Source organism: Gymnoscopelus braueri, assembly GCF_963280865.1.
Source record: "Gymnoscopelus braueri genome assembly, chromosome: 23".
Classification (NCBI taxonomy): domain Eukaryota; kingdom Metazoa; phylum Chordata; class Actinopteri; order Myctophiformes; family Myctophidae; genus Gymnoscopelus; species Gymnoscopelus braueri.
Genome location: NC_137625.1, coordinates 42,432,685 through 42,446,418, shown reverse-complemented (window position 1 = coordinate 42,446,418; position 13,734 = coordinate 42,432,685). Strand labels below are relative to the sequence as shown.

Genomic DNA, 13,734 nt, shown 5'->3' with positions numbered 1-13,734 from the left:
CAATGTTTTATTTGGGGTTTTATGACCTCAATTACACCCAAAAAACCTGAACTTAGAACATTCAGTGGATTTTCTGTGGTCTGGGGTTTTCGGAATAATTAGGCTGAAAAGTAATCTGAGCTTGGCCCTTCGACAGTGAGGTCACAGTCGATTAATCCCGCCCACTCTCCTCCTCGCCCCTCCCCTCCCCTATCCTTTCCTTTGGGGGGGGCGGAGCAGAGGCGATGATTGACAGGCAAAATCCCTCACCAGCGACACCCGCAGGCAAAGATTTCTTTTTTCATTGCAGTTGAAAAGGCTTTAGAAATGTGAGAGAAAAACACCTGCCATGGATCACTGGAATGGAATTTTCACTTAAAACTTTTTGTACACTTTTGAAGGACCAGGACAAAGACTTTGAATGTGGTGTAAAAGTGAATGTCATGATACCTTTAAGAGCGTTTTAAAGTTTTAAAACCAAAAGTAAAAACACTGCAGAGAAAACAATGGCTGCCGTTCCATTTTTTGTCGGCTGCACTCGGTTTCACTCGAACTCGCCACATGGACACGGACGCGCACATGCGTACGTTTCATTTACGTCACGGATATCCGGATGTCAAAACATAAATAGTAGGGAAAATACGGATTTCAGAAAGAGGACTGTGTTTCAATGCAGGAAAACACCCCAGCATCATGATGAACATTTAGGCTTAAAGTTACCTAGAATCCCTTTAACATCCAAAAAATCCAACTCCCCTGTTTTTAGAGATCATTTTCAGGCTTTGACTTCTGCTTTATTGTATGGCTCTCTGTCTTGCTCAGGGACACTTCGACACATAGACCGGGGGCCGGGGGGCCGAACCGGAGAATTTCTGATTCCCAGCATCGCTACCTGCTCAGCTCAACCGTATGGCCGTCCCGAAAGTTATTTTAACACATCTGTGTAACAACTTTAACCATTATTTTATAGTTTAGCTATTCAAAAATAGCAGATATACAAGCTCATAGCGCGACACCGAGTGCCGTGCTATGAGCTATTTTTGAAAAATCTTGAAAATGTGTGCAAATCTTTGAATTATATAATTTTTGTAACTCAAATATTTTTGCTTCTGGGGGGTCCCTGGAACTAAATATTTTGAGATGGGGTCGGCGGCCAAATACATATAATTTTGGGGGGCCTCGACATGAAAGGGTCTGAGAACCACGGATTATAGCAACATGATTTTTTTCAAAAAACTGTTAGGATTTAGAAAACATTTGTAGAATCCCCAGAAGCAAAGATTTGAGATCAGAACAAGCCCTGTGAGAATTACCATGTAGACCTACGAACACGTCTGTATGAGGGCTGTGTTCATAGCATTGGAGCACATATCTTACATATATGTAGTCAGCTGAAATAAGTGACAGCTATAATAACTCACCAAGTAACATCGGGAGACAGAACGTTTCAGATCTTCTCTTGACACATCTTTATATGCCTTGTCAGCTGAAAAAGAAAAAAGAAGTAACGTTAATTAACAAGTCATCAAAATCTTTGACCGAGAGATAAAGGATTCATGTTGACGTTAGGTCAATATCGCCACCATATTAGCAGGGTCAGCTTGCCATAACTCCACTGCAAGAAATATGCCTGAGCTGTACCTGAGACTAAAGCTTTTTTCTCCACTACTGTTAATGTTAAAATATGGTGTTTTGGTATGAAAACCCAACCCATTAACCAAGTATCCTGTATCATAACATAACTACATGTCTGACATTTGAAAAAGAAAACACACATGTAAAATCAGTTGAGCAATTCAGTGAGTTATGATGATTTTCATAGTGGATACACATACATGGGGTGTACAAGCATTAGGAGGCACGACTTGAGCTAATATGGCGGCTGCCACCATAGATAATACAGTATCTATGGTGTAGAGTTCTCAACGGGCCTGAAAATTAAGGCTCGTCCCTAACTGGGCCCCACTGTGCCGGCCCGAGGCTCGGCCCGAACCCGACTATTACCATCATGTTAGGCCCGAAAGCCCGGAAAAAACAGAGGGGAAAAAAATATATGATAAAAAAATAAAGAAAAATTAAGCATTTTTCTGGTCTGAATGTGTGCTTACACTGTGCTGATTTAAATGAAGTTAAATCCTTTATTATCTCCTCTGAAAGTCTTATCAAAGAAATGTAACTTAACGTGCTATATGGCACGTCGTTGCCATTCACATGGCACGTGGCCGTTGCATGTGCATGTTTGCGTCATGTTCTGCTTTGCTTTACCATGAAACAAATAAACCGGTTTCTGCACATACCTATCGATGAATGCAGCACTTAAATTATATGGAATGCATCCTTCTAACAATACAGGTCGAGTTATTTGCATATTGAAACGGATTTGAAATGTTAAACGTATCATGCTTACGATTTATCTTATGGAGGCCATCACCCCTGCCCGCACACACGCGTTAAAGTCTATTTAAGTTTGTGTAAATATATATTAAGTTCTAAATAAAAACGGGTTTCACTCCCACTTTATGTTGCATCTCTTTTTCCCCTAGACGGGGACGTAACAATAATATCCATTCCAAGTTTTATTAGGAATCGTGAGGTTAAACTGTAAACAAATTTCTTATTCTCTTCATTACACGTGAGAGTCGGCTATTTACTTTATAAACGTTCAACGTTTCATGACCCGCCCCGCCGCGCCGCGCCACGGAACCCAACCCGCCTCAACTTGCCCCGCGAACCCATATATAAATCTATGGCTCAACCCGCCCCGCGACCCGCCCCGCGACCCGCGGTGGGAAAAAAAAGATAATCACATTCATAATAGCTCAGATTTATATAGCGCTCTTTTAAGTACCCAAAGTCGCTTTAAATGTCTACAGTAGCACAACATTGTCATCGGCTAAATAAACAAGCATGTTGTTCAAAATAGTGAGCTGACCCGCTCACCCGCAGCCCGCATAATTGCCTCTGAAATCCTGACTCGACCACCCGCGCCGCGGGTTGACCCGCGGGACCTGCGGGTTACAGGTCGGCCCGCTCATCACTAGTGTGTGTGGAAAATACTGGATACAGTACGACCTGTTGTAGGTGTTAAGCGACGTGCGCGTCACGTCATTAAAATACAGTGCCACGACATAGCACATTTTAAAATTCTTGCTTAAATATGCACACTTTGCATCTGTTGCACAGATATCTCTTGTATCCTCTTATTATGTTTTTGAGCTCAATTATTTTGTTTCCCCAAATTCGACTTGTAAACAAGCCGTGAATGACATCACATGATGGCACATGTCATGGTGGCTGGAATGGAATACAAGAAACGCTCGTCCCAAAACACACTCGCCCCAGGTCTAATCCGGCGGCCTCTATCCGTGAAATGAATGGGGGCGAGTGTGTTTTGGGGCAAGCGTTCTGGTTACCACCGGAACGCTCGTAACACGTTTTTTTACTCTCTCTCACTCTGCTGCCTGAGCCCTGAGCGTGACCAGCACAGTGCAAGTTAACGCCAGTCAGTCAGCGCCATGTTCATAATAGATAAATACACATTCAGACAGAACAGAATTTAAAAAATATATAAATGGAGGCTCGGCCCGACTAATTAGCATACTTTTGAGGCCCGGCTCGGCCCGAAAACGTCGGGCCGGGACGGGTTCGGGTGGAATTTGAGAACTCTACTATGGTGGACACAGCCCCTTACGCAAGGCATTAACCCATTAAGACCTGGGACGCATCTGTGTCACTTTTAGATTTGAGCTAAAAAGCATTATTTTACACTTTGTCTATTCAAAAATAGCAGATATACAAGCTCATAGCACGGCACCAAGTGCCGCGCTATGAACTTGTAGATCTGCCATTTTTGAAAAATCTTGACAATGTGTGCAAATCTTTGAAAATATATTGTTTTAACACGAACATTTTTAACTAAAATCCCTGAACACAATATTTTGAGATGGGGGTCCGCGGTCAAATACATATAATTTTGGGGGTCCTTGACATGAAAAGGTCTGAGCACCACTGATATAGAAACATACGTTTTTTCAGAATACTGTTGGGATTTAGAAGACATTTGTAGAATCGGCTTCAGGTCTCTGGGTTAAACCTACAACTAATATTCAAAATCCGAACGGGCCTAAGACGAGAACATTGTGTGTGTGGGTGGGGTGGACAGCTTACCATCCGCCTGAGCGTGAAAGATGACGACAGAGACGGTGGTGGAGTGCTGGAAGGGTTTGGTGAGCAGCATCAGCTCCTTGGCGGTGGAGAACAGCGGAGAGAGAGACGGCAGATCCTTCAGTGTGACGTTGGCTGGCAGCGCTGGGTCCAGAGCTAGCATGGGCGCTATGATGCAGTGGGAAAGCAGGCATTCCGGCTTCACGCTGCAGAAGGCCGCACAGGGAAGAAAATAATGATTCAAAGAAAGAAAAGAGTCAGTTAGGGCTGCAACCAGGGCAGTAATTTCAGGGAGGCCACAAAGGCCATGGCCGTCGTTGCCTCTCAGTTTGGCCTTGTGCCCCTCAAACAAATGGCATGCCCTGAGGCCACAGTGGCCTTAATGCCCCAGCTGACTGTACCACTTTCTCCTCTGTCACTTTCTTGTCAATATGTAGACACCAGTATCTCTTTCTTGTCATGTAGACACCGGTGTCTCTTTCTTGTCATGTAGACACCGGTGTCTCTTTCTTGTCATGTAGACACCAGTGTCTCTTTCTTGTCATGTAGACACCAGTGTCTCTTTCTTGTCATGTAGACACCAGTGTCTCTTTCTTGTCATGTAGACACCGGTGTCTTTTGTTGAGATTCTGAATTCTTAACTCCCCTGAGTCCCCATCTATAAACCAATCCAGTGACTTTGATTGGTGCAGGGCTGAGCATGGATTAGATTGTAAATACCATGTTTGTTTTTTTTTCACAGCAGATAGTCTACATATTACATTTAAAATCATCCTTAACTCTTAAATTCAATTAATTGTTGTTGGCCCTGGCATTTGGCCTTTGTGCCCTAAAAAAATTGACAATACCAAAGCCCAAGTGGCCTTGCCCCTAAAATGGCAAAATCCCAGGCCTGGCTGCAACTATCGGTTATGTTCTTTGCGAGTATAATCCTATCGATACATTTTCAGATGAATTGAATAATTGAAAAGCATGCATTTACATATTTTTTTATAATCTGTTAAATCAATTAGTTAAATTAAATGTTGCAGCCCAATCAATACTTTGTCAAGTTCACACCTCCTGCATGGGGCTTCCTTTGCGTCTGTGGTTGAAACTGACAATGGCAGTTGTGACTAAAGGCAAATAGGAAATAGTGGTGCAGGTTCACACAATGACACTAACTATCTACCACCATCAAGTGACATCTTATCTAGTCTGATCTTATCTACATGCTATTGTGGCCTCTAGACTCTAGACTTTTACATGAAAGGCAACTTCCATATTATAGCTTGCTAACTTTCCAGGAATAGAAAGCCTACAGTTTTCTATTAGCTTCCCAGTGAGCCATAGTCATAGACGTCATTTCAATGGCTATAATATAGACGGTCTATAAATAGACGCTTAAAAAACAGCTAATCAACGTCTAGGCTAAGCCTAGACGTCTAAAAAACGTTCACTGTTAGACCAGTTATAACCCGGTTTTAGCCTAGCCCTTAAACGTATTTTAGACGTCTAATAGCCCGAAAAATGCTCAGTGGGTTTCATTTCTTATGATTGATGATGATGAGTAAAAGTACAATATTTGGCTCTGAGATGTAGTGGAATAGAAGAATAAATGATAACAAAGTTAATTAATTAAATAACATAAAAGTACAGTACTTGAGTAAATGTACTCAGTTACTTTCCACCACTGGTTCCATGTAGTTTCATGAACAAAACAATCTGCAATCTGTTCTTCAATGTAATCATCTTCTGTGGTTTTTCCACTCACCTGTCTTTTGGCACTTCAGTTGTATCGCTTGCATTCTTCCCCAAGCGCTCCCTATTGGTAACAAGACAGAAATATGATTTAATTTAAGAAGATAACGTACAAACGATCATCATTAAACAATAACTGTGTTGCTCAATTATTTTTTTTTTATCATTTTTTTTTACAAATGACGTGTTTTCATTCAAGCCCGACCGATGCCAAATTATGGGGTCCAATGTTGATCCTGATTTTGGAGAATCCTAGACCACCCATTACCCATGTTTGACCCATGTTGTCAAATATGTTCTAATGAATTTGAGTTTCTATTTGAGAACAATTAACTTGTAAGCAAAATAATAAAATAAATTAGGGACACACAAAATGCATAATTATCAATACGGATCAAAAGTCAAATCATTCATCCCAGTGAAAACACTGAACACTGAGTTCATAAATTAAAGCTAAACTTCCTCTTACATTGGGCCAACCTTTGAACTCTGACACCCACCCACAGTATTTAATTACTTGATCTGGGGCGATGTCTGAACCAGCCAATCAATTTTCACTCTATTTGCTATTGGTCAGTGTACTCAGGCAATCAGCGATCTCCATTTACTGATGTCGTCTATCTGGTGGTGGTGACATCTCAATTCAATATGTACAACAACAGGAGGAATGGCTGCTAACAAACTTACAACCGCTGCTTTGAAAACCAACCCTGATACCATCCCAATATGAAAAACCTCCCTCCAGTTTTTGCATTGGTTCTGCAATGCCGTTATTTTTTTTATCTCCTCGTATTGTTCCCACCTATAGTTTTATCCCATTCATTGAATTTAGATGTCACCAGACGTACTGTATCTGTAGACAGAGATCTCTAATCGTCTGGCTACGAGAGACAACAGACAGAGGGACTACCCACTGAAGCTTGTTAATACTGTCCATTTACATGAACAAACAGTGAAGCACAACAACAGATACCGTACATAAACATACGCATTATTAATAAGAACCCTAGTATCCCAATGCTGGGCGTGTCAATGGAGGTGTATTTGTCATTACACATTAAGCACATACATGAAGAAATGTGTCCTCTGCATTTATCCATCCTAAAACTAGTTGCATGCAAACAGCCCCGAGGTGAAAAAGGTGACAACATGTTGTTTTCTTTCGGGTCAGGTGTCACACAATTGCCCTATTTGGGTTCAAAAAGGTGACTGTAGCTGAAAAGTGACAATTTTGCATGCAGTGGGGTGTCATTAGTGTCAAAGTGTCCCAGGGACACTTTGACAAATAAGTGAGGAAATAGCCAGCACACAATGAAAGTCCTTTTCACATGGTTTTATAAAACCAAGTGAAAAGGACATTCATTGTGTGCTGGCTATTTCCTCACTTTCATTATTGAGCCGTGCACCTTAGACTTTTATTTGATCTTTGCAGTCATTTCTCGCACTTTGATAAAAAGACAATGCACTGTGAACGTGTTGTGGAAGGAAGGAAGGTATTTTGGTTTTAAGTGGTAAAATAACTTCAAGCCACAGCTCTTTGTCAGATCAAACTCAACGAAGATCCTCGAAACGGCAACATTCTACTCTATGAATGTGCAGGTTATATTCTTTTTTTTTTTGTTTAGATTTATTTTTGGTCTTTCATGCCTTTATTGACAGGACAGTAGGCTGACACGAAACAGGGAGAGAGAGATGGGGAGTGACATGCAGCAAAGGCCGGACTCGAACTAGGCTACACTGAGCCTAGGTGCCTGGATCGCTACGCCAGCGGTCCAGGCCTATATTCTTCCTTATGATGATCATAGTCATCATCATACCCTAACCTAGCACCCTGAATGACACCAAGTGGTGTCATTCAGCATGTCATGTTCTACATATTATCCCCATTAATTAACAGAATTATCAGGGGAATTATCAAAAAAATAAAAAGTGATTATGAAAAGAGCGGTTACTGTAGCTGCAGTAAGTAAAATAGCCGATCTACAAGCACACAACCTATCATGTGTTGTGAGCTTGTAGAATTTTTTTACAATTTGAAAATGGCAAAGTGGTAAATAAAATAATGTAAATAAAATTGATGTATCGTTTGTATTGTGTCGATCAAAGACATTTGTGTTATTTTTTTAATTGTTTGCCTGTATGTTAAACGTTAAATAGAAACTTAAGTCAAATGAAGGTTTTTCCTATTGATAAGAACATTTTGCACATATTCACTAAATCTGGATAACAATGGGTGGGGCTGTGGCTGTCACAGGAGTACCTCAGGGCTCTCTGGTCGTCCTCCAACCGCTGTCGGACGTCCTTCAGTTCCTTCAGCAGAGCCGTGTCCGTGCCGTTCACCCACGTGTACACCACATCTATAGGCATGGGCAGGCACAGCCTACAAGAAAACACAATATTACTCTTCAACTCTAACCACTCAAACCCTCTTGAATTGGTCCAAGTACTGAGCTGGCTCAGTACTTGGACCGCTTTTTTTTGTTTTTTCTGTCTACACCAACTCTCCTACACCACTCCTATAATGTGCTGTCAACCCACAACAAATGTCTTCTAAAAGTTGCTATACTATCAGTGGTGCTCAAACTTTTTTCATGTCAAGGACCCCCAAAATGATATGTATTTGGCCACGGATCCCCCCCCCCCCCCCCCCCCATCTCAAAATATTTTGTTCCAGGGACCCCCAGAAGCAAAGATTTGAGTAAAAAAAAGTGCTTGGAAAAATTTATATATATTCAAAGATTTGCACGATTTAAAAAAAAATTGCAGATCTACAAGCTCATAGCGCTCTGTGCCGCGCTATGAGCTTGTATATCTATTTTTGAAGAGCCAAAAGTATAAAATAATGGTCTAAGTGGTTACACAAATTGCGTTCACGGTCATAATAGGCGAGCATTCAGCGAAAATAACCAAATCTAACTCACAACGCATTTTGTAGAACGACTATTTTCAGGGAGGAGATTTGGTGTAGAGGGGAAAAGATGAGGGGGCCCAAGTGCAGAGCCGTGGGGGACACCGGTGAACAGAGTATAGGGTTTAAGTGGCTAAGAGAACTCTTTAATACCACAGAGTGGTCTTGTCTATCTCTCTCTTACCTGCTTTGGAATGATTTTCCACCAACATTGTCTCTGTAGGAGTCAAATAACACGTGATACTGATCGCGGCTCCACTCCACCAGCACCTGTGCAAAGAGGTTATATATTAATCGTCAAGTCCAAAAATATATAAATGTATTCTTCCCATTTTATTTGTTTTTAAGACGTACAAAAGCCTACAAAAAACAGTTTTCTGAGAAAAAGTATGTCTATAATCTATAGATTATACATCTATAAGCTAAAAAAATTGCAGATATACAAGCTCGTAGCACGACACTTCGTGCCGCGCTACGAGCTTGTATATCTGCTATTTTTTCACAGCCAAAGAAATCTAAAATGACACAGATGCTTTCCCGGTCTTAAGGGGTTAAGAGTGTTTTATTTGTTTTTAAAAAGCATAGTCTGCAAATGCATCTTCTGTTATTGTTGATGTTTATTTTTTTATTAAGGTTCTGGCAACAGATGTAGGCTAAATGGCATGCTTCTATTTGCGTACAAGAATGTGTACAAGAAGAATAGTTTTGATTCAAACTACGTTGATGAGACAACATCAGCAGGAATCACAGCATTGTAAATGCATTTTCTAACAAATATTCCTATTCAAGGCTTCAAATGTATGCTTTATTTTTTAAACATGCTTTATTTCAAGTTTGAAACGGCACTCTAAATCAAGGTATGTCCTGGTATTTAAAAAAAGGTTTGAGGACCCCGGCCTGCTTCTGGTAGGAGACCAGGTCTCTGTTGTTGTGATCCAGATAGGATCTGCTCCTTGGCCTTGCTGAGCAAAAATAACATGAATAATATGATTTGATATAATACTGTACTGTCTCCCTGGTTACACAAAGAATTAATCCATTTAAACCGGGAAAGTCTAATTTTAGATAGATATCGTCTCTGTCGGGTGGAAACCTCATATGTTACTTTTCAGGATTCAAATTCAAAAACAGCAAAAGTAGCAGATCGACAAGCTCAAAACGCGTCGCTTCACGACGCGTTTTGAGCTTGTAGATCTGCTACTTTTGATACGTTTGTGTGACGCTGTAGTATGATCAAGTAGGGCGTTCATTTTTTAGTGTGTGTGTGTGTGCGCGCGCTAGGGCTGGTGAATTAATATTCGAATATCGAATATTCCTTGAATATGGGGAAAATATGTATATTTGAATATAATAATAATATATAATATATATAATATAATAATAATAATATATATATATTTTTTTTTTGTATGTTTATTTGACAGGGACAATACAGAAAACAATGTATCAAGTTATAAAAACAAACAAAAGATATGTTTTATTGGATCCGAGCACTCGATACATTGTTTTTTGTATCGTTTCTGTCAACAACAAAAAAAAAATATATATATATATATTCAAATATATTCGAATATCTGCCAATTTTTAAGACGAATATTTGGATATCATTTCTGAGGAAAGTTGACAGCCCTAGCTTTTTCTAGAACGAGAACAAAAAAGTGTGTTGTGTGTGGGGTTTAAAAAAATAAACAATGGCGTGCTCCAGTTGCATGAAAATTGGGGAGCTCCCCCTCCTTAAAAAGACAAACCAAAACACAATTAAAACAATAATACAAAAGCAGCATTGATATTTTATCAAAAATAAAACGAGAACAGAAAGAAATAGTGCTTTGAATCAGAAGCGACTGAGTGCTTCTGGGAGGAGACTTCATCCATGTTTTGTTGCGTTGTCTGGTCAACTGTGTGTGTACACAGTGTGTATGCAGGACAACTAGTTCTTATGTCAACTAACTACTAATGCCAGCCATAATAATCTGCTAATACCTGCAGGGGGGGGGGGTTACTGGTTGTGTGTTGAAAACTCAGCATGCAAATCCTAATTAGCAACCAAGTTGTCCAGATGCCCACTAATTGTGTTGTGCGCTTTACTTTGGCTGTCTGCTACAGACATAGTGTAAATGGAACCACATTCTTAGGGGCCCATAATGGACCCTAGAAGACCCTTGTAAGTGTGAGTGTACAAATGCAACCAAATGGACCCCTCACCCTGGGGGCCCCTATGGACCCTATATAGACCCTTGTAAACTCCGCTAAGCAAGCTAGGATTCCCTCCTTGGAAGAGTGGGAGAGTGTCTGTCAGGAAGGGTTTGAATCCTGGGTATGACATGAAACTATTAGGGATTACAGCTTTAAAACCAGCCACAAGCTACTCTTCCATCCTATTTTTAATATCTGGAATCTAGAGTTGCAATTACCAACCAACCCTTGACAGCCCATACATCCAAACAGTAAAGTCCTATCTGATTGTATTAAACAACGTTAAACTCTCCAACATTGCAACTGTACGGAAAGCTTGAATTATCCTCTTTGTATCCGCAAAGTTTGTTTAATAAAAATCCACCATAGACATGTTATGAGATGCAGGTGATTATTTTCCTAAGTAATCAGATAGGACTTTTCTGTTTGGATGTATGGGCTGTCAAGGGTTAGTATTGCAACTCTATATTCCAGAATATTATAAATAGCATCTAAGAGTTGCTTGCGGCTACTTTAACACCAAAGGATAAGGATGTTTACAGACAGTGTAGTATAGGCCTACAGTGTAGTAATGGAACCAAATGGACCCTTGTGCTTGTTGTGGGTCCATTTGGTTCAATTTTGTACACTCTCTGAGTCACCAGAAATCCTGTCAGAAGTTGGTCTCTTTAAACTGACACTACACCAGTGGCGTAAAGTAACTAAGTAATGTACATTTACTCAAGTACTGTACTTAAGTAAAATGTTGAGGTATTTTGTTTTACTTTACTGGAGTATTTCCAATTTTCAATACTTTTACTCCACTACATCTCAGAGGCAAATATTGTACTTTTACTCCACTACAATTATTAGAAAAGTTTAGTTACTAGTTACTTTGTAGATTTGGATTGTTATTACAAAACATACATTACCCACTTCAGCCTTATATGCATTTCGGCCATTTGAAAATAGCCGATCTACAAGCTCACAATGTGACGCATTGCAAGCTTGTAGATCTGCTATTTTCAAAAGAGTTTTAAACATTTGAAAAGTTGAAATGGGTACTTCAAGTACATTTTGATACCAATACTTTTGTACTTTTACTCAAGTCAATTTTGAATTCCAGACTTTTACTTGTAACAGCTGTATTTCTACATTGCAGTATTGAGTATTGAGTACTTGTTCCCACCACTGTGACCCACATTAAAGGGGCCCGAATGGACAGTACATATATAGACCCTTTATAACACTGGGATAGTGTACAAACAGAAAACAATGCAACCACTCACTCAATGAGTGGTTTTATATTACCTCTCCGAACTGGAAGGCTGACACGATCATGAGCACCAGTCCTCCGAAGCAGAGGTAGAGCCCATAGCGGTGAGACAGGCAGGTGTAGGTCTGTCTCTGCAGCAGCTTGAGCAGGGAGCTGATGATCACCATGATGCCTGATGATCTCCTCCTGCCCACAGCATAGTAACGCATTCATTCATAAAAGCATAAATAGTAGTGATCGAGGACATGTATATATGGCTGCAGTATAGTCACCACCATGTCTGATCGTTGTGTTGTTTGGTCATGTCAGCTGACACACACACTAGCCAGTCACACACTGTGACACACATCACACATGACACAAACAACTACACTTCCTCCTTCGTCCCTTCCGCTCCTCCTCCTCCTCCTCCTCCTCCTCCTCCTGTCTCTGTAGCAGCTCTTCACCGCCCTCTGCAGGCGAGGAGAATTCATTGTACAGTAAGGTTTGGCGAGGCGAAAAACTTCTGGGAACTCAGATTAGGTTTGGTGTGGTTGTTGTTGATGATGATGATGATGATTATTATTATTATTACTATTATTATTATTACATTTATTGATATTATTATTATCATTATTATTATTACCCTTATTATTATTATTATTATTATTATTATTATTATTATTATCATTATCATTATCATTATCATTATCATTATCATTATCATTATCATTATTATTATTATTATTATTATTATCATTATCATTATTATTAGTATTATTATTAGTAGTATTAGTATTAGTATTATTATTAGTATTAGTATTAGTATTATATACGGGATAAATAATAATAATTATTATTATTATTATAACTATCGACTGTAGGATAATATAATTTTAATAGACTATGAAACAGGGGTACAGAGAGTGAATTCTGGTTATGTTAAGGAATCCTTTAGTTGACAATCACATGAACTAAATGTGCTTATTGTATGTGTGCATAATAACACATGCACACGCACTGAGTCATAGCCCTGGTCCAGTGGAGCGTTAGTTAGAGAGAAAGTTCTCACTAACGCTCTGTAGTTATAGCCAAACTTCAACATAGTGTTTGTATTTTCTCCCTTTTTGACCCGTACATCTAAACAAACGTTCAGATTTCAAATATAAAGTAACTTATCTCATGGCCACGGATGTTACAATACTGTACGGGCCCTCAGAAGTACCCGTCTCTTCCGTATTGTTCAATAAAAAGCATTTTATTCCGATTGGTGGCCATTTTCTCCGTATTTTCGCTTTTCAACTACGCGACCCTATCGGTTGGGAGGTGTATTGCACTCTGATACATTACAACTCTATGAGAAAATGGCCACCAATCGGATTAAAATTATTTGTATTGAACAATACAGAAGATACGCTTACTTTTGAGGACCCGTACATAATTGCAACATTTGTTACAAGCTCTTTATATTGAAATCTGAACGTTTATGTAGATGTACGGACCAAAAATGGAG

The 13,734-nt window shown here is 39.7% G+C and overlaps 1 protein-coding gene across 1 annotated transcript in view; it reads right to left on the bottom strand.

Moving 5' to 3' along the window:
* The window catches only part of gnptab (N-acetylglucosamine-1-phosphate transferase subunits alpha and beta), a 50,942-nt gene extending 38,402 nt beyond the window's left edge, over window positions 1-12,540 (bottom strand). The window contains exons 1-6 of the mRNA XM_080421314.1: window positions 12,278-12,540; window positions 8,976-9,061; window positions 8,144-8,263; window positions 5,897-5,947; window positions 4,147-4,349; window positions 1,401-1,465 (exon numbers count right to left, since the gene is read on the bottom strand). Of these exons, the coding sequence (XP_080277440.1) occupies window positions 1,401-1,465; window positions 4,147-4,349; window positions 5,897-5,947; window positions 8,144-8,263; window positions 8,976-9,061; window positions 12,278-12,451 (699 nt within the window). The 5' untranslated portion in view covers window positions 12,452-12,540. The remainder of the gene's footprint in view (window positions 1-1,400; window positions 1,466-4,146; window positions 4,350-5,896; window positions 5,948-8,143; window positions 8,264-8,975; window positions 9,062-12,277) is intronic.
* Window positions 12,541-13,734: the final 1,194 nt, after the last annotated feature.